This window comes from Coccinella septempunctata, chromosome 4 (assembly GCF_907165205.1).
Source record: "Coccinella septempunctata chromosome 4, icCocSept1.1, whole genome shotgun sequence".
In the NCBI taxonomy this organism is placed as follows: Eukaryota; Metazoa; Arthropoda; class Insecta; order Coleoptera; family Coccinellidae; genus Coccinella; species Coccinella septempunctata.
Genome location: NC_058192.1, coordinates 30,607,852 through 30,634,405, shown reverse-complemented (window position 1 = coordinate 30,634,405; position 26,554 = coordinate 30,607,852). Strand labels below are relative to the sequence as shown.

The window sequence follows — 26,554 nt, the reverse complement described above, 5'->3', positions numbered from 1 at the left end:
TTGACCCTATTTCATGCATAGATATAAAGGGAAGGCACAGTCCATGTCTATATGTCTATGTTTAAAGGATATCGATATAAGTATAAAAAAGAAATAATTATTCGACAGTCGGTGATTCCTATCACAGAAGGTTGAGTTTACACAGAATTATGTGGAGTTCACGAACCATAATGCATTTTCAACAGACGCTATGGTTACGCCAGCCTACGAAAAATTCAACACTGAATCGAAAAGCAGAAAAAAGTATTAAATTTTTTTTTTTATGTTCTATTCATGTGAATAGCGACATATGATATATTTTTGGAATGAGCAAAAAAATTGCAGCAGAATGAAAGATTTTTCAGCTATAGTTTACTTTTGAAAAATCAGAAATTCCTGTCGTATCTCGAAAATGCCTGGATCAAAAAATTGAATAATATCATATTCAAATTACTCATAAAAAAGTGCCTGTAGAATCTAACAACGGATTTCGAATACGAATTCGTATAAGTGAGTTATTCAGCTTCATTGAAAATGACCATTTCTCAAAATCTATTTAAGTTAGGCTGGATCTGTTTTCAGTTTTGGATTAGTCAAGAAAAAAGAGCTAGAGAATATGTCGTCCGTTTTCTTCTAGATTCTACAGTTCTTGAGATCCCTTCAGTAGACAACGAATTTTGCCCATCCTGTACAAGATTTTCAATCGGCATTATAACGCACCAAGTATAAAAGGTGTTTATGAAACTGAGAATTCCCTCTCGAGATTAGTATAAGTAGACTCGAGCAGTTCTAATGCTAAAAACAACAAATAATTTTTTTAATTTGTCAAGCACCAACTTTGCCCTCAAACCCAAGCTCTGATGTCCAAATGTACAGGCTGTCTGAGTTAAAGTTTACCTATACCTACATTATTGTGGAAACTAAAGGAGCAAGAAGAAAAAGTTAAATACAAAACTTGTCTGTAATCGATTGAACTTTTATTTTTTATAACCCACCTTGATACAGGGTGCTCCGTTTTTTCTCTATTGGTATCGACTTTCTTATTTTAAATGGAAGACCCTGTATATTATTGCATTTTTGAATTCCTTATCAAATTTTAAAGTAAAACTTTGGTATGACAATCATGGTCCTATATAGAAACGCCCTGAGATATTAGACTTTTTCCTAAAATTTTCGACAGCTCACTAAAATAGCTGATAGAATTTAGATATGTACTAGTTTTTTAGTGAATGTATCAAAACCAAATTTTGCCCAGCTCTTGTCAACATAAATAGGTACCTATTATTGGATCATTCATTACATCTCTATTTCAGAAATCTGATATACAGGGTGTTCAAAAATTAAAGTTAAAAATTCAAATAGAAGTTCTATCAAAACTTAATTTTACCAATAGGGAAAAAACGGTGCACCCTGTATTAAAGGAAGGTTGTAAAAAAAAAGTCGAAATTTAGTTAAATTCCGAGTTCAAAGTCGGAATTCAACTAAATTTCGAGTTCAAAGTCGGAATTTTGTTGAATTCCGAGTTCAAAGTCGGAATTTTATTCAGTTCCGAACTTCTAGTGGGTGTTCTACGACGAAGTAGATTTGTTCCTGAATAACAGTTTGCTGTTCTACAAATATTCAAATTTCAAATTCATATAATACAAGGTGTTCCCACATTTATGATGAATAAATAATTATGTACACAGGGTGTACATTATTATTTGAGTTTTTTCCGCTTCCCGGACTTCCCAATTCATCATGCGTCCGACGTTCGCAAAAGCGAATCGGCGTACCACAGATTACAGAGTAGAATAGATCTGACACTCACGTTCTACGATGAAAAATACAGTTTATCCCGCTCTCAGCGCCCCCATGCGGTTGCCACCCAACTAACCGGGAGAAATATCGGTATAACAGGAAACTGCAATCGCATGGCGCGAAATTTAAATTAGCCCATTCACTGGTATTTTAGACGTCGATAGAATAAAATGGATTAGTAGGGCGAATTTTAAGGAGAAATAAAACTTGTCATGAAAAATATACATATATTGATATACCCAGCACAGGAAAAAAAAATGGAAATACATAAGCTATAATTATGGCAATGAATATATGAGCAGAGGTAAAATGTCAATAGGGTCACATATCTTCGTAAGACAATAATTATAATAAACAGTAATAATATTGTTCATAGGAAATGAGGTTGAAATTATTATATCTTCAGAAATCTTCAACATTATCCAAAAAGGACACAATGTTTGTTGGGAGTCGGCAATAGAAATCAAAAACAGCATGCCAAAGCTTAGAATGCATTAATAATTTGGAAAAGAAAAAATTAGTTGCTCAAATACATATGTGGATTTTATATTTTCCTGCAGGAAAGATTTCAAAGTCTCTAAACAACGACTCCCTGTTTTATCTTCCTCACAGTTAGATCCCCAGGAATGCACTGACATGAAATTGAATAACTATAGTTTTGAATGTTGAAATAAAGTGTTCAACATTTGGGTCAGTATTCCTTACTCCATGTGCTCTAATGTATACAAAAAGGTTTTCCAAACAATCTTGATTGAAAGCCCGAGTGAGAATATATTTAAAGTGATAATCATTGAACAGTTTTTGCCTAAGGTAAAGGAATGCTTTCAATGTTGTCACTATATTCTTCAAAGTGGGCACCACAATGGATCTTTTCTTTCGAGGGCAATAAAATGAAATACTGTTGAAAATTTGTATCGCCTGCTCCCAACAAACATTGTGTTCTGTTTGAATACTATCCGTCTTCTTTAAGAGTTTCGCAGTGGATGTCCAAGCTCTGGATACATTCAACGAATCAAATAACTCTTCCAAGAATAGTATAAAGTCAGCAGTGTCGATAGCCTCTCTGGGAAGCTGAAGCGGATGCTTGATTTCTAAAAAGGAAAATAGTAAATTTTTGTATTATTATGTTTGAAAAAAAAACTTACCCCATTGAGAAATGAGTTTCATCATTGACCCCACGGAGTGGCTTAATACCCGACTACACAGTTTGACTTTCATTTCCATTAACACAATTTTTAAAGGGTTTGATTGGATTGGTTTAAGTATAAACGATTGATGTTATAATTACGTGGTTCTTTGAATCAAACATTTCATACAAGAAAATCGATTTCCTGATAAGACTGTCGAGTTCAATAAATGGGTATTTTTAATTCACTCTCGTATAAGATCTCGTTTGTAAACAAGAATTTGCATTAAAACATATTGACATTGACACTGTCGGCGTTCACAAATCCAATATGTCAGAATACAGTAATCTGTGGAGAATATGATAAATATTTTCGTATGCAGTGCCACATAGCGTTTGATTGCAGAACTAAAAACCGTATTTGGGGTGGGGGTAAGGAAGTGTCAAGCCCCTGCGGCGTACTGAATTAGGGAAAATATGGGACATATGCTATTGTCTTCGTCTTGGTTTCTATCTGGAGGGGATTGGATCGGATACCGTTTCATGTTGGATGGCGCTCTGGGTAAATAATACCCAGTAGAACATGACAACATTGAATAAAGTTCCATCAATTCCAAACGTTCTCCACCGTGGAAAAATGCTATGTTGCTCTGATGAGGCCAAATGAGACCGAAATCATAGTCAGCATCTGCTTTTCTTGACGATGGGTCTTGACGATGGCAAATTGGCTAGCTCAATTCAGATCGTAACACTTGTCGATGTTCATATCGTCGGGTGGTATGCATCTGAATTTATCCTCATTATTTTATTCATTGCCATTTAGGCGTTATCACTTTTTTTTCTATGAGAGGTCATAACAATGATATGACAACCTTTTACAGACATGACATGAATATTTTTTTTGGCATAACTGTTTTTTAGGTATATTCCGGATATTTTATGAAAAAATTTCCTTCTCACTCGTGAGGCTCAATGGACAAGAAATCAGTACACCCCGAGGTACACCCGGTGTGCTTTGATGTTTCTTACATGAAGAGGTCATTACAACGGTGAGAAAACCTCATATAGGCAGCTCTATGACGAATTGGTTCATTTTCAAATATGCTGAGATATCCATGAGAGGATTCAGATTTCACAAAATAAACACGTTGTTCTTTCATAAATATTGAACTTGATGTATTTTATTGGAGAAAATTATCATTAGGTCCATGTTTTTGAATAATTAAGGACATTTTCAACATTTGCCGTAGTTCAGTCCTTTGCGGTTGCTTAGTTTTCTTGTTATGATTTTTTTTTTAGTTTTACGTTTCTTGTTGTAATACATTTTTGTTGTTGATTATACGAGTTTATCGAATCTTTATGAATCATCGCTACGGACCAGGAAAATTTCCATAAAAACTGGTACTGAATTCATTCACCACAGATTACAAACTGGCCTTCCTATCATAGTTACGAGAATTTCGAGAGAATCGTTCAAAATTTTTTTCCCGAAATCGTTGGTAGATACGACAAAACTACAAGAGACCGAAGAGTTTAGTATAAGAACAAAGCTTCTTTTTACATTTTTTCAAATTAACAGTTGCTCACCAAAAAAAAAGTTCTGCAGAAGAACAGGTGGCAGTGTTCCAGAAAAAATAACCCTGTAGACCTTCTATCGAAATTGCCATGTCACGTGGTGAGAACATTAAAATGTAATATCTATGCCAAATTTCAGTTGAATATCTTGTGAGGTGTAGATACTATGAGAAAAAAACTTCAAACTTCAACACTCTGTATTTCGAAAACGAAACGTTTGCGACCCCATGTTTATGGGATTTTTTTTTCTTAAACTCACTTAAGGAATCTCCCCTTTTCGTTTGTACGTTCAATTTAGGAACACCCTGTATATGGAGAAATAATCTATGTCGTCGTAGAACAACACCCTGTGCATCTAGCCTGTATCGGTTTCGAAGTAAATAAAATTTCGACTTCGCAAAGTCGGAATTTAAGGAAAAATATTTTTAAAATATTATGTGGCCCTTCTACGCCTTCGTAGACTCGTACAAATATTTCAACAGTAGAGTCTTCAGGTCAAAAGAAACACTTTTGTCTTCTACCACTTTTCCGTTTCATCAATAATAAAAAGATACATATAGCCATTTTAAGTTTTCATAGTGAGCTGTGCCACCTCTGGGAAATCAAAATCACCTTCAGCTTAATCTGTGAAACTACACATTTGTGGATCTTTAATACTACTAGTGATCGTTCATAGATTTCACGATGAGTCATTTCGAAAATTTGTGTAACTTGTGATCTAATTTCGAGGATTTTTTATTTTGCTAGTGGTGTATATCGAAAGAGTTCATGATGTCGAATAGTAAATAATTTCTATCGATTGTTTTTTTTCAATAGAAGTGATGATCAAATAACTTTCAACAAAATATTGTACCTACCAGTCTCAAATTTTTGTTTTATTATTTTTGAAATGCCATTTGGGGTAATTACGAACAAGACTCCAAGTATGGTGAATAATAGACAATAATAATTAGGTATTGTTCGTTTACAGAGGTTCCGAAAATATATAAGAAAGATGTACAAATATAATTTTGCAACAGAAAAAATGGACTAATTCTGCCCTTTCCGCACACTTATATTTCTTATATTAAGAATGTTTGTAAAATGCCCTAATTTGGGTACACGAAAATTGTTCAGGTGGAACATCGTCCTAAAAAGGTTTTATCGGTGTTTTCTGCAATTAATCAAAGATTATAGAGTAGAAAGATGGGAAACGAAGCGACTAAAGTGATCTGAGCGCCATCTGTGTTTCAAATGTGTTTTTGAGGCCCTAAGACTGGTTATAAAATTTCAATTCGAGGGACATATGAAATTTTGCGAGATGTCAGAGTTATATGGCCATTTTGATCAAACAGGTTTTGAATGTTTTGATTCTCGTATCAATAGACAACCTCGTATCGCCTTTTGTTTTTCAAGCCCGTTCTAGTTGCTGATTATTGATATTTTTGTCTAGTTTCTTGGCGAAAACCTCAGAATATCGTTCGAAAATTATTTTATGGTGAAGAACTGTGGATCAAATAAAACGAATTTTACTAAGGAAAATGGGAATGTGAGTAATAAAACTGGTAACATGTGACTAGGTCATTCATTGAATTTTATTTTCAGTGCTACGAAGTGGATAAAATTTTCAGGGCGTAAAGGCCTGCAAACTCTACTGACTACACCACGTGCAATGAACATTTTACTGCAAGCCGATTGAGAACTGTTCATCCACGTAAATTGTTGTATGCAGAAAGCATCCCTTACATGAATGGCTCATTCAGGGGAAACTTTTATACGTCCATTCAAAGATTCTCAATTGCCTTCAATATATTCAGAAATGCAAGTTTTATGGATTTCGATTTGGGAATGGGGTGGCTGTCAAATTGTTGTTTGGAAAGTCAAAGTTTTATGAAACCTTCTGTGAGTGTTTTGTTCATTCGTCAATCAATTTGTTTATTGTGTCATAAAGAGACCATACCATGAAGAAATCAATGAAATCATAAAAAAGCAAGAATAAATTATACTGACGGGCTTGAATACAAGGCTTGCATACCTCTGTAAGGTTTTTTTCAATTGTGGTTTTAAAAATTTTGTAAATAATATGTACGTAACGGAAATGTGTGTATCCTATGAAGGTAAATTGAAAATTGGTCCATATCAATTTCTGATATAAATTGTACAAATTCAAATCAGTTTATTAATTCAAAACGTTTTCACAGAAAAACCACCTTTGACGTACCTATAGCAGATAACCATGTAGGTACTTTTGTATCCTAGTCCTAGTCCTCTATTCGTTGTCCATAATTTCAGATTTTTTATAGATTGCAAATGAAAATTTATCACATCCAACAGCGTATTACATTTTACATTGATACCAATCGATTTCATGCATGCAAACAATGTTCAGATGAAAACTAACATCCTGGTCACAAATTAAAATCATCCTTTTGTTTTGTCGCTCAGGATGTTTGTTTTCTAGTCTCAACAAGGTCAATATTGAAATTCAGTAGGAATAGAATTCGAATTTCGCGCCCCTCAATTATAAAACAGAAAACTGCTATTAGACAGTTTTTCGGTATTGATACTACGTTTTCAGCGCCATCTCATTGTCAAATGTGTTTTCACTGGCCAAAATGTAGTCGGTTTTTAATACTAGCGATATGAGGGCGTTTCCTATATTTCTACTCTATAATCTTTGCAATTAATATTTACCTTGATTGAGTGAATGCTTACTCCAAATGATTCGGGTGAATACGGACAAAAAGGGTTTTGTATTTCTTGAAAAAAAACAATTTTGTTCATTAATCCCGTGAAACTATGAATGATAATTCTATAGTTGATTAACCAAAGATTAATAAATTAATGAAATCAGACTGACAAGTCATTATCTACAAGTGTTATACTTCATTTCCCTTCAGCGTCCGCAATTACCCCATTGTCCCCTACCTACCTATATGTGTTTCTTTTAGTTATTATGGTACTTACCTAGATAAGGTTTCCGGCTTAGGTACTTCGACATGTGATAAATGTCCTACTTTTACTTTTATTTTCATGTGAAAAGATTTGTTTGAGAAATAAATAAATGGGTAAATAATTAATTTAGATATTCATTTACCTATTTATTTATTTCTAAATATTATTTTACTGAATAACTGAAGGGTTTTACATTTAAAAAGAGTAAGTTACCGTATGCTGGAAAATATTTTTGGGTTGTGCAATTCGAGGGTAGGTAATTCGGGATGGCGTTGAAAAATTTTGTTGATATTTTTCTGTTACGCAGAGTAGGCCGAAGGGGTAACAGTTGACTAGTGGGACACCTGTAGAACAAATTTCATTTTCCAACTAGCTTCATAAAACTTTTCCACAAAAACTCAATAATAAATTCCTATATGCGGATACCCCCTGAAAAATTAGTATTCATATTATCAGTATAACATGATAGGCTCCATAAACAAGGCAACCTATAATTCAGTAAAATTATGAGGTTATACATAATATTCCAACACCCACTTATAGGAGTGGCGGATAGGATTCAGGCGTTTTGACAGAAACTGACTGTGTTTTGATATTGGTGCATATAGTAAATGCTCATACCCGATTGGTCCGCTGTTCAGGAATGTCATGTGGCTTCATGGGGGTGGAGCGAGCTACCGTTTGAGGGAAGGGATGCGAAGGCGGAGCTCTTTGAAATAAAGGGGATTGGAATTTTTATAGAACATCTCCCTTCAGTATTCATTATAACCCAGTGAGGTATATGTGTGATGTCTTCTTGAAATAAATATTCACGTTTCTGTATTTCGCTAATTTGTACTAAATCCACCCGAATCGTCGATAAATTTGATTAGACGAATATGAACATCACAGTCACGGTATAGCAAGACGATGATCTCGTGTGATTTTTAAAACATAATTACTGATTTGTGAAGTTTTTGATTTGTGATGATAATCTGTGGGCAATAAGATATTATGTCATGTTTGTTTGTGTAATATGAGTTGTTCTGAAGTGATGTATCAAGCTTATTATCCGTATTTGTACCAACGGGCTGGAGCTGCGCCGCCGGTTTCAGCTCATCCAGTGCCCAGGACTGGACCGTTCAGTTCTCCTTTCACAGCAACACATCAATACGAAAGAGTAAGTAAAATTCCTGTATTTCCACCTGTTTGAAAGCTTCCAAATCCGAAAGGAAAAATGTGGAAAATTGGGCCTCTTCAAAATAATCAATCATTCAATATGCTTCCCAATCTGATTGGTTCTCGAGTTTTAATACCTACTCAATGGTAGATACCTACCTATATAAAATATTGAATATGGAGTACCTATACGGCGTTCAGCACCTATTTTAAAATACTGAAACCATGAATAAATCATTTAATAGGTACCAATATCAAGCCAAAAATTCTGAGTTTCATTATTATTAGACATTTTTATGAACATTACAAGTGTTGAAGTACAAGACCGATCAACTCAAAATGAAAAATACAAAGGTAGAGGAGAGGGCCCTTATATCGCACTCTTTTTTTGAATGCCTCATATCTTTGAAGGAAATTATTTCAGAGCTCTGATTATGAGCTTCCAATATATGTGATTATCAATAAAACAACAAATGGTATCAAAAGTTTATTTGAAAAAACATAAATCAACTGTATTAATGAAAAACAAATAGTTAACACATTTTTTTTAAACTGAAAGTGGTACCCTAATATCGCATATCCGATAATACTACACATTTGGGTGGACGATATTAGGACGAAGTGTTGACGTACAAAACCGATCAACTCAAAATGAAAAATACAATGGTAGAGGAGAGTGCCCTCATATCGCACCCTTTTTTTGAATGCCTCATATCTTTGAAGGAAATTATATCAGAGCTCTGATTATGAGCTTCCAATATATGTGATTATCAATAAAACAACAAATGGTATCGAAAGTTTATTTGAAAAAACATAAATCAACTGTATTAATGAAAAACAAATAGTTAACACATTTTTTTAAAACTGAAAATGGTACCCTAATATCGCATATCCGATAATACTACACATTTGGGTGGACGATATTAGGACGCCTCACTCAGTCAAACAGAAGTCACGTACAAACTTCTTCTTCCTTTCCGAATTGGAGCATTCTTCATGCCCCCATTTCAAACACTGGCAACATCTAATCCATTTTTCACCTTTTGAGTCTTCTGAGAACGGGGTGTGATATTAGGGCACACTACACTTCAAAGGTTATAATAGTGAAAACATAATTTATATCAACTTCTAATATTATTCTGTGCGCTCTGAATACAGTTCGGAGCTTATAAATACAATAATTGCTCAACTCGAAACATTTTACTCACCTGTTTTGCATAAAACTAAATGAATTGCTGACATTCGTAGCCGTTTTATACTTTGAATACACTCTTAAGTACCTATACTACATTCACTTTTATTTTAGCACTCGGTTGGCCATAGAAATTTTACACATTTCACTCTGTATAGTACGAAAATGTGGGGCTTGTCAAAACATTTTTGGGTCAACAACGCTATGTTGTCCGTTCTACGTAAAAGTTTCTGTTATTACGTATTTTATCACAATGTCGAATCTCTTCGGAAAATATGTGACGAACATAATTGAAGTTTATACAAACTGAATGAAGGCATACCAAATCCAGTTATTTGCATGGAAAATACAAGAGATCAGTATAATATCATAATATGTACTAGCTTGAGGAGAGTTAATGTTCGTTATTCGTTATGTTCTTTGGCAATAATTAGGTATTTATTGGTATCTTAAGACATTTACAATGAATAGGAAAAGTCAAATGAAAAATGGAAAAATCAATTTTCGGGAACTTATTTTACGATGACATTCATCAAAAATCCTGTAGTAAACTTTTCGTTCAAACATAAAATTTTCAAATGCCACCACTTTCTTGAGTCTTCCAGAGAGAAGGAAATTCTTTGTAATCCTCTTCATTCACAATCTTTCTGATTGTGGAAATATTCATCTGAAATATAAGACGTTTGAATTCAGATGAAACATTATATTATAAATTCTCTTACTTTCAATATGCTCGCTATATCGTCTGACGTATTGTGGATTTTAGAATATCAGGGTACTACTACATATTTGAATGAGCGGGCGTGAATTCTAAACAGCACTTCCTGAAACCCTGTCTCTTTTTTCAATCACTTTCGGCATTTTCGTAATAAAAATTGATATTACTTGTGGCAACGGCGTTATGACATTAACGACATTTCAGGAGCGCGAACCTTACTCCATTCTAGTTATAAAAACGTGAGAGAATTATTTCATGGCCAACCGACTGCTGAAATAAATGTGAATGCAGTATACGTATTGACTTACAATCCATGAGAAAATGAAGAATTCGAATAGTGTGTATGGAAAAAAGAAAAAACAAAACAATCACGCTGAAAACACTGAAACGTGCCAAACTATAGTCTGAAGATCAATATCCTTGTTCAGCTTACTTCCATCATTCCATCCGTCGTAACTGTTTTTGAATGCGTTAACAGAGGAAGCTTGCTTGCTTTATTGGGAAGACTGCTCTATTCACTGAAAATTCTGTTAGGTCTGACGTTGAGTTGGTCTGAAATTCTCTCGCCTCATATTTTGTCACCTCTGAGATCTGAGAAATAATTCGGTATGAAAATCTCAGGTACCCGCGAGCTCACCTGCCCTCGAAAAATGTCAGTCCCATGGATTTAGCTCGCTGTTGATTGTCGAATAGATCCGTATAGTAGCCGAGTCCGTAGCCAATACGAGTGGCCCGTCTTTGTGTTTTCTCGAGTCGGCTTCGCCTCTTGTTGTACACCATCGCACAGGATCGCCATACAGTCATACACCAAAGTGGGATGTAGGTTTTGAATATGATTACCAAAAGCTCTGTCATTGCAACCCTTGAAAGATTTGTAGAACAGGTATTTATATTGTCACTACTATCTGTGTACTATTATATACTCCATTCACTTTTATTTTAGCACTCGGTTGACCATGGAAATTGGACACATTTCACTCTGTATAATAGGAAAATGTGGGGTTATGACGCTTGTCAAAACATTTTTGGGTTTTAAATCAACAACGCTATGTTGCCCGTTCTACGTAAAATTTTCTGTTATAACGTGTTTTATCACAACGTCGAATCTCTTTGGAAAATATGTGACGAGCATAATTGAAGTTTATACAAACTGATTGAAGGCATATCAAATCCAGTTATTTGCATGGAAAATACAAGAGATCAGTATAATATCATAATATGCACTAGCTTGAAGAGAGTTAATGTTCGTTACCTTCTTTGGCTAAAGTTTGAATGAGTTACATCCGAGGTTACATCAGTTGTAGATTTCAAAAATATTAACCCGAAGATGAAATGCATGATGCAGTGGCTGGGAATGGGTATCTCCCGAAGGAATTAACAGATAATTACAAGAATATTAAATTCTTCAACAAAAATCATTTTGCATCAATATAAGTAGAAGGAATCAAAGAAAGTTTCAAGTCAAGATGAACTTCACCTTTGAGCAAAAATTTCACATGAATAAACAACTCGATAAACAATTAACAGGACAACTGGCGCGTATTTGTGGCTGTTCATCTTAATGCATCGATGTAATAATCATAATTAGGTATTTATTGGTACCTTAAGACATTTACACTGTATAGGACAAGTCAAATGAAAAATATACTCCATTCACATAAATTTTAGCAATAGGTTGGCCATGAAATAATTTTCTGAAGTTTTTGTAACTAGAACGGAGTAAGGTTAGCACTCATGAAATTTCGATAATGTCATAATGCCGTTGCCAAAACTAATATCAATTTTTATTACGAAAATGCCGAAAGTGATTGAAAAAAGAGACAGGGTTTCAGGAAGTGCTATTTAGATTTCAGGTCCGCTCATTCAAATAGTTTTACCCTGATATTCTAAAATCCACAATACGTCAGACGGTAGCGAACATATTCAATGTAAGAGAATTTATACAATGTTTCATCTGAATCGGAACGACTTATATTTAAGCTGAATATTTCCACAATCAGAAAGATTGTGAATGAAGAGGATGAGAAAGAATTTCCTTCTATTGGGTGACCCAAAGAAGTGGTGGCATTTGAGAATTTTATGTTTATGAGTGCATGGATTAATGCGAAAAGTTTACTACAGGATTTTCGATTAATGTCATCGTAGAATAAGTTTCCGAAAATTGATTTTTCTATTTTTCATTCGACCTGTCCGGCCCATATATTGTAAATGTCTTTAGCTACCAATAAATACCTAATTATTATTATTATATTATATCAAAGTATTAAAAACAAACAACCATAACTAAGAGCCAGGTGTCCTGTTAATTGTTTATTCATGTGAAACGTTTGTTCAAAGGTGAAGTTCATCTTGACTTGAAACTTCCTTTTAATTCCTTTTACTTATATTGATGCAAGATGATTTCTGTTGAAGAATTTAACATCTTAATATTGTAATTATCTGTTAATTCCTTCGGGAGATACCCATTCCCAACCACTGCATCATATGCATTTCATCTTCGGGTTAATATTTTTGAAATCTACCGTATGTACCGTATTCAACATTTAGCCAAAGAAGATAACCAACATTAACTCTCCTCAAGCTAGTGCATATTATAATATTATACTGATCTCTTGTATTTTCCATGCAAATAACTGGATTTGGTATGCCTTCAATCAGTTTGTATAAACTACAATTATGTTCGTCACATATTTTCCGAAGAGATTCGACATTGTGATAAAATACGTAATAACAGAAACTTTTACGTAGAACGGGCAACATAGCGTTGATTTAAAACCCAAAAATGTTTTGACAAGCTTCATATCCCCACATTTTCGTACTATACAGAGTGAAATCTGTCAACCGACTGCTAAAATAGAAGTGAATGGAGTGTAGAAGGATCAATTTTCGGCAACTTACGGTGGTATTCTGCTTTCATCTGTAAGCCAATCTGTAACTTTTCATAAGCTTACTGGAAAATTATGCATTTCTGGATGTTTTTAGTGATCTGTAGCTTACAGGAATCCGTATCTATTCACGATAAGTAGTTCAAAACTAACACTGTAAAGAAGATAGTTACAGAAACATTTCCAGAATTGCATTATTTACGAATCTGTCAACCGGACACAGACAGATCGATCGTACGCTACAGATTTGTTAATACAACCATTATTCTACGATGACATTAGGTCCTTTCGTTTGCATAAAAAGTGTAGCACTTTTCTACACTCGATTTGATTTACACCAGTGTATAGAGGTAGTGTAAACTACACTACACATAGTCAAAAGGAGATATAGATGAACTACATCTCTACACTGGTGTTAATTCAATCAGCAAACGAATCTATAATCGAGTGTAGAAAAGTGCTACACTTTTTATGCAAACGAAAGGACCTATTCATCGAAAATCCTGTAGTGAACTTTTCGCATTAATTCAATCAAACATAAAATTCTCAAATGTCACCACTTTTTTTTGGGTCTCCCAATAGAAGGAAATTCTTTGTTATCCTCTTCATTCACAATCTTTCTGATTGTGGAAATATTCAGCTAAAATATAAGTCTTTTAGATTCAGATGAAACATTATATAAATTCTCTTACTTTGAATATGCTCGCTACCGTCTGACGTATTGTGAATTTTAGAATATCAGGGTATAACTATTTGAATGAGCGGACCTGAATTCAAAATAGCACTTCCTGAAACCCTGTCTCTTTTTTCAATCACTTTCGACATTTTCGTGATAAAAATTGATATAAGTTGTGGCAACGGCGTTATGACATGAACGACATTTCATGAGTATCAACTAAGATGTCTAAAAACATGGTGTATGCACTCGTCAGTTTTTGAATGGAATGACATTAGACCAAATCGAAAATGAGAGATTCGTTTCGTGGCGGCGCCACCATGTTCTATCCTTGTTCTATGAAAGAAAATCTAATGATACTCTCTCGCTTTATTTTGTTCTCCGTTTATATCGATCACAGATTACAGTCATCTCTGTGTTCCTGATCCATCAAAGAATTCAAAAACAATGAACCGGACTATTTCCTCAGCTGTTAACGAATATTTGTGATTTACACTTGAATTTTCGCTGTAAAAACGAATTTGCAAATATTTCAACACTATCGAAGGATTCGGCGGAGTACTTACTATTTTTCTTCAAGATAATTTCTGTTTGACAAATTGTATTAGTCAGGAAGGTAATTCAATATGATTTCAATACAACAGTTCATTGGCGAAATATTCAATATTTTCAGTTGACAGAAACGCAATTTTCACTATATGTACTTGTGAAGAATATTTGAAGAACAGACTCGAACAGACGTATTTCTATTTCTCAAAATCTCACAATTCACATCATGCATTTTCAATACAGTTCCTTTGATTAAATATTGCTGAAGTTGCCATAAACCTGTTAACTCTATCCGTCCCGAATGTTCATCTGATTTGGCTCTGCCCGTTACCTCCGATATGAATTTCTTCTCGGAGGTAACGCTCTGCCTCAATTTCCAACAACAAAGAGTGATAGACCAACAACACCGAATACTCAGCTGTAGTTCTTGATTGTCCATACAGAAAACTGAACGATATGTTCAATAAATGTTGTACGACCTTTTTCGAAAGTAATACATTTTCACACACCAATAATGGCTTATTAATACAGCACATGCGCAAGTCGTTAGAATGCATTCAAATTATTTTCAAATATCAATGACAACTATCAATTCCTAAACAGCGCTACCTACAGTGGGGAAAACGAAACTTATCTGTTATTTTCGAAGCGGGAAAAACAAAATCTAATCAGTGCATACACCATGTTTTTAGACATCTTAGTACCAACCTTACTCCGTTCTAGTTACAAAAACTTGAGAAAATTATTTCATGGCCAACCGACTGTACAATAAATGTGAATGGAGTATGTACAGTCCCTGGCCATATTATTAGACGCATTGATTCGATGCAAAATCTCAATTAAACACCCTTTGAAATTGGTTATTAGGTTATTGGTTTTTGAATATTGAATTATTTAATTGGATGTATATGTTATATATACTTAATCTGTAAATGGTCTTCACATATAATATATCATATTAAATAAAAAATATTGATTTATTGATGATTCAACATGAAATTCTAATATTTTGCTGAGCCACCTTGTGTAGCTATGAGAGCTTCATACTATCAATGCAGAATTGTTCGGTTTGCTGCATTCGAGGATGATGATTTCATATGCGGATTATCGAAATAACGTCGGAACCTGCAGCATACAAGACGTCCACTGGAAGACATAGTACTGATTCATACTTTAGTACTAATATTACAACATCAAAAATAAATGCCAAATAGTACAATTTAATGAGAGTCGCAGATAAAACTGACATTCTGTGGAAATGAAATTCAAATGTTCTGCTTTTTCCTCGGGCAATACCAGTAAATATAAAAAAAATCCTCAGTGCGTCTAATAAACTGGCCAGGGACTGTATATGTGTTCAATTGGTACCTATCAGTAGGTATAAGTAGGTAGGATACGTAGTGTTGAAAATGGGTTGAATTTTTACGATGTACCTACCTATTCCACAATTTTTAATTAGTCTTCCGTGCTGAATGGATATGATAGTCGTCCGTCGATTTTCTGGGAAAATTTCATCAATCTAGACCAGTGAAGTCTTAAAAAGTTTTTTTAGAGTTCACTGATTTAGACAGAGTAACTTTCATTTGTGAATTTGTGGTTCGCCATTTCACAAACTCAAAGCGGGAACTGTGGAAATTTCCGTGGGAGAAAAAATGATTCTCTCAAAGGTTCATTTTTAAGAATAATCACCTGAAATCGAAAAATGTGAATATATACCCCAAGAGTATAGTCGAATTTTGAGCTTTGTCATTCTGGTTCTCTGCCGCTTCGTGCATGTATCAAATAACAGGAGGGATCATAGGACCTGATTAAATTGAGAAGGCGGAAAGGTACTTGCATACTCGCTTGCATAAGGCCGACTCCTGTTTCCGTATCATAAGTATAATATATAGTCCATTCAAGAATGATTGAAATCCTGTAGGTAGACCTTGAAAGCCCAGACCGAGGTCCAGACGCAGTTCAATATCTGGTCACGAAAGATCTTCAATAATTTCTGTATAGTTTCAATCACAGAAGTGGAATATATAGATTGCTCCGATAAATTGTATAACCTAAAAAAATTCTCACGACGAGATGACAACTTTTTTTCGCGTCCTAGGTATTCTTTGGAACTTCAAAACTGAATAATTTTATAGATATCTTGATAAAGACCAACAACAAAGATTGAAATATGCATTCGATAACTAATTTGTGGAAATAATTAGTATATTTATATGTATCAATATACTCCATTCACTTTTATTTTAGCACTCGGTTGTCCATGGAAATTTGACACATTTCACCCTGTATAGTACGGAAATGTGCGGGGTTATGACGCTTGTCAAAACATTTTTGTGTTTTAAATCAGCGCTATGTTGTCCGTTCTACGTAAAAGTTTCTGTTATTACGTATTTAATCACAATGTCGAATCTTTTCGGAAAATATGTGACTAACATAATTGAAGTTTATACAAAAATACAAGAGTATAATATCATAATATGCACTAGCTTGAGGAGAGTTAATGTTCGTTATCTTCTTTGGCTAAAGTTTGAATACGTTACATCAGTTGTAGATTTCAAAAATATTAACCCGAAGATGAAATGCATATGATGAAGTGGTTGTGGTTGGGAATAGGTATCTACCGAAGGAATTAACAGATAATTACAAGAATTTTAAATTCTTCAACAAAAATCATCTTGCATCAATGTAAGTAAAAGAAAGTTTCAAATCGAGATGAACTTCACCTTTGAACAAAAATTTCACATGAATAAACAATTAACAGGACAACTGGCGCGTATTTGTGGCTGTTCATCAATAAATTGATATAATAGCAATAATTAGGTATTTATTGGTACCTTAAGACATTTACAATGTCAAGGACAAATCAAATGAAAAATAGAAAAATCAATTTTCGGGAACTTATTCTACGATAACATTAATCGAAAATCCTGTAGAAAAGTTTTCGCGTTAATTTACTCAAAAATAAAATTCTCAAATGCCACCTCTTTTTTGGGTCTTCCAATAGAAGGAAATTCTTTGTCATCCTCATCATTCACAATCTTTCTGATTGTGGATATATTCAGCTGAAATGTAAGTCGTTTAGATCTAGATGAAACATTATATAAATTCTCTTACATTGAATATTATGTTCGTATTGTGGATTTTAGAATATCAGGGTATAACTATTTGAATGAGCGGACCTGAATTCTAAATAGCTCTTCCTGAAACCCTGTCTCATTTTTCAATCACTTTCGGTATTTTCGTAATAAAAATTCATACTAGTTGTGGCAACGGCGTTATGACATTAACGACATTTCATGAGTGCCAACCCTACACCGTTCTGGTTACAAAAACTTGTTGAAAATTTTTTCATGGCCAACGGAGTGCTAAAATAAATGTGAATGGAGTATATATATAGACGAGAAGTTCAAGTGAACATGTTTCATTTTTATGACTTTTCTTTGACAGTTTTGTTTATTCAGATTTTCCGTTTTTTCACATTGTTTTAAAAGTAATTATAAGTAGTATTTAGAAGCTAATAGCAGTAATTTACGACTTCTGTTTATAGGTAAGATATTTCTTGTAACATTTTGTTGAAACTCAAGTAAATAAAACCTGTTTACGAAGACAGGCATCAAATTGCTGTTTTTAACTTCGAATCTACAAAAGAAGAGAAAACCATCTTAAGCCCGTTTGCAACAGCCGAGAATTCTCTGAAGAATTCTCTACAAATTTGATGGGTTAACGTCCATTTCTTTAGATATATATATATATATATATTGGCGGGGTTCCTACAGCCTACGCCGCATCCCGCATTTTGATCTCCACATCTCCCTATCCTTCCAATCTTCCTCCTCGATGGCTCGATCTCTCATATTTCTCCTAATCCCTTCTATCCATTGCGTTATCGGTCTTCCTCTTCTTCTCCTGTTCTCTGGTATGTACCTTAAAGCTTTCTTGGGCCATCTCGTCTCCTCCATTCTCATTACATGCCCGTACCATGATAGCTGCCTCGTTTCTACTCTTTCGGCTGTTGTTATTATCCGCCCAGTTTTCCTTCTTATGTCTTCATTTCTAATATGTTGCATTCTGGATATATTGCACGATCTCCTCAAGAAATCCATTTCCACCGTGTCTATCATCCTTCTCTCCCTCTCTGAGAGTTGCCAGCATTCACATCCGTAGGTCAAAATTGGCTCTACAATCGATGTGTAGATAGTCATCTTTGTTTGAAGTTTTATTCTGGTTGACCAGAGTAACGAGTTTAGCAATCGGATTGCCTTCTTTCCTAACTGTGTCCTGTTTTCTATATCCTTTTTTGATGTTCCATCTTTCGAAATGATGCTTCCTAAGTATTTGACCTGGCTACATTTTTTCAGATTATGGATTTGCAGATCTGGGTCTTCTTCTTGTTGGTCTCCTACTTTTAAATATTCAGATTTGTTCATGTTTATGGTCAGACCCCATGCTTCAAATTCTTCTTTCAACTTTCTGAACATATAGTCAGCATCGTTCTCGTCATTAGTTACGATAACTTGGTCATCGGCGAATAGGAGGGTTGATAGACATTCATCATTCATTTGTATTCCCATTTCCGCTGTTTTCCTTCTCCAGTTATAAATAGCTTCTTGGATGTATATTTTGAACAATGTAGGTGATAAGCTGCATCCCTGCTTAAGCCCCTTTGTTGTGTGGAATTTTTCTGATTGGGTGTTCCCCATTTTTACCAGGCTCTTACTGTCCTTGTACATATTCCATATGGCGCGTACATACGTTTTCCTCAGGCCAACCCTTGTCAATACTTCGAAAAGTTTTTTTAAAGGTACCGTGTCGTATGCTTTTTCTAGATCAACAAATACGAGGTGGGTAGACAGACTACGAGACATTCGTTTTTCTAGTATTTGTTGTAATACAAATATGTTGTCAACACATGATCTTCCAGCACGAAACCCTGACTGCTCTTCTATATCTTCTATGTCTTGTTCGATCCTCTGTTTTATTATTCGGCCGTACAATCTCCCCACTGAGTTAGTCACACTTATGCCCCTATAATTTTGACATACCCTTTTGTCGCCTTTTTTATGAATAGAGCTTATGTGTGCTATATTCCATTCTTCTGGAATGTTATCACCGTCCAGTAAGCACTTATTGAACAGATCTGCCAGATTTTCAAGTAGTATATTCGGCCCATACTTGATCAACTCAATGTGAATATTTCCGGGCCCAGCAGCCTTTCCATTCTTTGACTTCATTAGAGCTTTCTTTATTTCTGCTACCGTTACTTCCTTTATTTCTCGGTTTCGGGGCGTTTCTATGTCCATGTTTACTATTTTGAATTCTTTTCTGTTTTCTGTAAGTAACGCCTTATAGTGATCTACCCATTCGTTTAAACCTATCAGTGGTATTTTACTCTTATATTTTCCTTCCTTTCTTAGGCTTCCTATAGTTCTCCAAGCTTCAGCTACTCCTGTCCCGCCAATATATCTGTCAACTTCCTCGCATTTCTGCTCCCACAGTTCATTTATTCTTTTTGTTTTTTCCCTTTTTACTTCTCTATTCCAGTGAACGTATGTCCTTCTATCCTCTACTCTTCCATGTACTCAACCATGTGTTATAAGCTCTCTTTTTCTGTTTTACTAGATCGTCTATTGTTTCCGAGTACCATTCCGGGTTTCCCTCCTTATGTCTCTCCTTATATCCCAGAGCTTCCCTTGCTGCTTCGTGTATGCAGTCCTTGATCTGTCCATACAGATGTTCTGCGGGTAGATTGGCATTTTCCATGTTTTGTAATTTATTAGCAAGCCTTAATTTGTACAGGAATTGAGTTGACTCTTGTTTGAGGCTTTCTATGTTTAATTTATATTCACTTGTATCATTGCCCCTTTGCTGATTCTTATCTACTGTGGTGTTTGCCTTTCTGTAGTTCACTATAATCTTGGCTACAAGTAAATGGTGGTCTGATCCACACTCTGCTTCACGGTGTACCCTCACGTCAGCTGTCTTCAGTTTCGAATGCTGTTTTTGGATGACATAGTGAATTATGGAACGCAAATTTCTGGCTGCTTGTATCCAAGTGAATTTATGTATATCTTTATGGGCAAAATATCCGTTCATGATCTTCAGGTTCATGGACTCTCATAAATATCTAAGGCGCATTCCGTTGTTGTTGGTTGCAGATTCTCCGTACTTTCCTACTACATCACTATTGTCCTCCTTCCCGGTTCGTCCGTTTAAATCTCCCAATATGATCACTTCTTTAGTATCCTTTATGTTGGTAAGTACATTTGTAAGTTTTCCATAGAATTCATCTTTCACTAGTGTGCCCGCATCATCGCTGGGTGCATACACCCCCACTATTACAATTTGATGACCGTTTTTATTGAATTCCATGGTCATTATCTGCTCATCTATTTCTTCCCAGCTTTTAATATGCTCTCTATTTCTTTTGTGTACAGCAATCGAGACTCCCCTCTTAGCTCTAGCATCCTTCGGTACACCACTGTAAAATATATTCCCCGATAGTTTCACTACCAACTCCTTTCCTTTTGGTTTCCGTGAGAACGCAAATATCAACTTTCATTTTTTCCAGTTCCTGAAAGACTTCCCCCTGTTTTGTTCTCAAGCCTTGTATGTTCCAGGTTGCCAATTTCATAGTCCTTTTCCTTAGCATATGTCGTTTCCGTTTAAATCCATCCATGTTCCGAGGCGAAAGATCAAAATTTTTAGCGGTTTATGTTCTTTTACAAATGACAAGTTGCTAGCCCGTCGATTCAACCTCCAGACTTGTAGGGCCAGGATTTTCTGTTGGGGTTTTCTCCCTTAGCCGGTATGCTCCAGTTTTATAGAGCGCCAGAAACTCGCTCTTCACCCTCTCTCGTTTGCCACATAACATGCATCCATTGCATGCCATGTGCCCAGTAGCTACGCGAGATACAATTATCTCTTCGGGGACGTGAGAGTAGGATTTGTTAGCAGAGCTGAATTCGATCTCTCGAATCTCCGAATAGTTATCGGAAATCAGTGGGCATTACTCAGGTTTTTGTTACTGCGTAGACACCAGCAGCCTACACAGCTCCCAAGACCCTTTACCAACCTTTAGCCACTCTATCTCTTCAGATTTGGAAATAAAATATCGGGAAATTGGACTATTTTGTAACATTTGGTTTCACTCCAAATGTATCGTACCATTGGTGCTTCCTTGACTCTACTTTTAAATATTTTATATAACTTTGACTTTTAACGAATTGACTAGCCTTGAGAAAGAGGTAAACTTCCTCGAAACGTCGGCATAGTTAAGAAATAAAAGTTACAAAATAGTCCAATTTCCCGATATCTTATTTCCAAATTCTCTACAAAATTCTCGCAAGAAAACGGCAGAGATTATTTTGTATGCAAGTGAACCGAGAATTCTACCGAAAGTGCGTATGCAACGGTATAAATCAAACATTACTTATAGCATATTATGGGCCTGTTCCGATATTGCTGGTTTTACTGGCACGCAATCGAATAACAATAGAACTCGAACGACTGGGCCAATAGGCATCGTTTCTGAAATACTGACAGTATTGTTCAGAAATATCGGAACCGAGATCGGAACAGACGGTATAAGTATCCAGATACTTATATGAGTTTAAGCAAAGGTTGGTGTAACGGGGTACCATACAATTTGGAGTATGATAGAAGAGCTCAGGGAAAAACCTCAGTAAAAACACCCTTTCACCCCGTTGAGCTGTTTAGTGATGTCAAATTTGTTTAGAGAATAAGCTTTTAATACTGAAGGGCTTCTTTTCCATCGATATAAAAATTTCTTTATCCTCTTCCCATTTCGAAATAATATCTGAAACAAAGCAGAAAACGAGAAAGAAAAGTGAATAATAAACTTGATGATGACTGAAGAAAAAAAAAAGTAATTATAGGTCATATATAGACATAGAGACATGGACTGTGGCTTCTCTTTCTATCTATGCATTAAATACGGTCAAAGAAGTGACAGAGAGAAACTGAACATCGGGCATGTTGGTTGTCTTTTTCTAGAATTTTGATTGGTCCGCAGTCACCTCTATGTGAACAGAAAAGAGAGAGTTAACTGCCCGACGATCATTTATCTTTTTTTAACGTGTGGTCGAAAAACTTCCGTCGTCAAGTATAGGCTATGGAATTAACACCGTATTCGGTGTCTGAACGTAGGTCTTTTCTTGAATTACTTCATATTTCCAAAATGTAAGCAATGATGACATTAACCTATAAGTACATCGTAATTTTGAATGGAAAGTGGAAAAGGCACTTTTAAGGAAAAGTTATTATGATTTCTTGCATTGAGTCAGATCACAAGAATCCAAACAATCTGAGGCGGTTAGAAAAATTATTGGTAAAAATTTTAACCGATGTCCACTATTTTCATTCGTAAGAGAAATGAATGTTGAACGGATAGTAGTATTAGGTGTTTTTTTTTTGTAAAAAGGTTCAACCTATTTCAGTACTTAATAGGAATAAGGCAGAGTAAGAATCTCAATATGTTTATTAATAATTCTCTATAAATATTGAAACAATTTGGTCGTTACTGAAAATCCATGACTAAACTAAAGAACTGAATTACATGAAAATAAATATTGGACAATTTATCAAAACTCAATTTAGCTATGAAGAAGGCATGACGCTTTCTCCCTATTCATAACGTTCTATTGTTAAATTTCCATGAAAAAAAATAGGTCCCATGCACATTTTGCCATTGACTGATGCATACTGAACAATTTTTTGGAGGCTACAAGGATAGGTAATCAATCTTTTCAATTTTCTGATAACATGTCAATCTTTATGAAAACAAACTGATGACGTCTTTCATTCGAAATCGTGTGGCACAAAATATGCCAACAGGTACTCCAGCCATTTGAGATAAAACGAGAACAGAAGTTCGTGGAGTTTCCAAAATGCTAACTTCTAACTTGACAGTTAACCTGGAAACTAGTACAGCAAAAGCTAAGAATTACGTTTAGACACGAAATATCGACGTTCAAATTTCCATAGCCTTCTTGACGACGAATTTTTTTGTTCGCACGTTATAAAATAGCCAATTTCATGCCGACATTGCTCAGTCCATGCCTCTATGTCTATGTAATAGGTACACAACTTGTTTTTCAATTGCACTGGCAGGAATATAATCTCTGCGTCAAAAATCTTCTGCTGATCTTGGTGGAGGATCATCCTCGCCGTTGGAAATGCCTTCGGTATATACTCAAATTAATAATAGCCAAATCTTGCTTTTGACTGGGAGGGTCTTTCGACCAGGTCCAGTCTTCCAAGTGAAGATTCTTCTATTTTTCAGTTGTTCGAGAAACGCTACAGGACCCTTATGTTGGGGAGTCATCTCCCGCGCTCGAGAATGTACACGTGTCGTTTTTTTGAAAGTTTGCTGCCATTCCACACATTTTTGTCACGCAAAAATTGTCAGATTAAGAGAATTTATACTTTTCAATATGAACTTAACCACATATATCCTATCTTACGGGACGTTCTCAGAGTGTAGAGCTTTACTATGATTTCATGTAGAGGTGGGAGTTCTAGTTCACTCAGAGGATATAGTTCACTAGTTCTCGTTCACGATGGTGAATAGTTCACATGAATCGTTCACTAGTTCACAATCGTTCACTTCCATTATGAATCATGGAACGATTGACGGTTATTGGTATGCTATGAATTAGTGATATGCAGTCGTTCTTTCATGTCTGGAACTGGACTAACGTTGAATTGAAACTGAACTCTGATACGGGTTAACGGGTTTCACGAGAAAACAAGTGGAAGTGTACATTATTTCAAGCCTTATGCTTTTTGCTGGGTTCTGGGATTTGTTTCGAGAATAAAAGAAAAAAGATCAATAAAACGAAATATATTGAGGTCAATAGTTATAAAATAAAAAATACAGTGAGATTCGATGAACTTAGGGTGAGGGAGATACGAAAACGTTGCGAACTCATCGATCGTTTCTGTCATTCAGGGAACGAGTGAACTATACTTCGAACTATTCGTGAACTAGTTCCTTTCGTTCCTTACACGGAATAGTTCAATTGAACTAGTTCGTTCACGAACTACACACCTCTAATTTCATCGTACGGGATCTGAATGATGCAGCATTTAGAATGAATGATGATCTAAACCGACTAGCGGACATCGCAGCAAAACATTCATTGAAATTGAACCCAAAAAAATCGTCTGCTCTAGTATTTGGCTCGAACAAGAACAAAAAAATTGTTAAAGACATGCACAAGCCTACAATAAATACTGATGTCATTCGATTTGTTGATAGCGCAAAAGATTTGGGCTTGATCTTGGACGATTCTCTGAGATTTCGTGAACACGTGGTGAGTGTGGTTCGGAGAGCATATGGAGCGTTGAGAATGCTGCATCCTCATAGGTCTTGCCTGCCTCTGCACATTAAAAAGGTTCTGTGCGAAACTTTGGTCTTGTCACAGTTCACTTATTGTTCACCTGTGTTTGGTTTTTGTCTCGATCAAGAAACGTTGGGACGGATCCAGCGCGTGCAGAACTCCTGAATCAGGTTCATTTATGGAATAAGAAAGTATGATCATATCTCGCATAAGTTGAGGGAATTGAGTTGGCTTCCTATGGGGATTTGTTTTGAATGTTACTCTCTCTGTATATTTCATAAAATCATTTTATAAAGAAGCCCACCATATCTCTTCAATAATAATAATTATTATTATTATTATTATTGATATCTGAGAAGATATAAAAGCAATTTCAGCCGGAAAAGAGACAATAATTCATTCGAAAAGTCGGAAGAAACTTTCTACCGGTCACTCACATCGTCTGATGGAGAAAATGGAAAGTTACCACCAAAGGAAGCCATTGAACAATTCTGGACCGAACAATTATCAACGAAACCTCAGTTCAATGACGATACCGGATGGATTGAAGATGAAAAGTCTGAAGCTATAAAATATGAGCCGATGCAACATGACATGATCACAATTGAAGAAGTAAAATCAGCTATCAGAGGACTACACAACTGGAAAGCACCTGGGCCTGATGGATTACAGAACTTTTGGATCAAGAAACTTTGGATCATGCATGACAAATTGACCTCCGCAATAAATGATGTCATTGAAAATCCTGAAAGAATGCCAATATTCATTACACATGGCACAACGTACCTGTTACCTAAAGACCAAAGGAATACAGAAGATCCATCCAAATACCGACCAATCACATGTCTTCCAACGATGTACAAATTAATCACATCGTGCATTTCAAATCGAATTCACAACCATTGCGAAAGGAATAACATCATCGCCATGCAACAGAAAGGATGCACCAAAGAGAGCCGAGGGTGCAAAGAACAGCTAATAATTGATTCAGTTATCTGCAATCAAGCGTTCTCCAAGCGAAGGAATCTTTACGCTGCGTACATAGACTACAAGAAAGCATTCGATTCCATACCTCACGAATGGCTCTTGACTATCTTGAACATTTACAAAGTGGATCCTAATATTGTTAAGTTCCTGAAAAACGCCATGTCAACCTGGCGTACTAGTCTTCAAATGAAAGCAGCAGATGGCTCCATTACAACAGGACCTATTCCAATAAGACGCGGAATTTTCCAAGGGGATTCGCTGAGCCCTCTGTGGTTCTGCATGGCCCTGAATCCCTTGTCTCATAGATTGAACTCTACGGACTACGGATTTGCCATCAAAAGCGGCAGTAGAACTATGATGAAACTGAATCATCTCCTTTACATGGACGATTTGAAACTCTTCGCATCTACCAAGAGGCAAATGCAACTGATGCTGACAATGGTGGAAGGATTCTCGGAAGACATCAAAATGAAGTTTGGACTAGAAAAATGTCGACTGCTGAACATAACGAGAGGGAAAATAGAAGATGGTACGTTCAAACTCAAGGAAGGTGCAGAAATTGAAGCATTAAAGGAAGGGGACACATACAAGTATCTGGGCATAAAACAGGCAAG

The 26,554-nt window shown here is 35.5% G+C and overlaps 1 protein-coding gene across 2 annotated transcripts in view; it reads left to right on the top strand.

Annotated features, from left to right (window-relative positions):
• Positions 1-8,167: 8,167 nt before the first annotated feature.
• LOC123311127 (protein vestigial) overlaps positions 8,168-26,554 on the top strand; it is a 167,884-nt gene continuing 149,497 nt past the window's right edge. The window contains exon 1 of one of the 2 annotated variants that reach the window (XR_006537424.1): positions 8,168-8,573. Coding sequence is in view for 1 of the 2 variants with exons in the window: in XM_044894915.1 (XP_044750850.1) it covers positions 8,430-8,573 (144 nt within the window). In the remaining variant the exon portion in view is untranslated. The remainder of the gene's footprint in view (positions 8,574-26,554) is intronic. The other variant, XM_044894915.1, reaches the window with a different exon arrangement.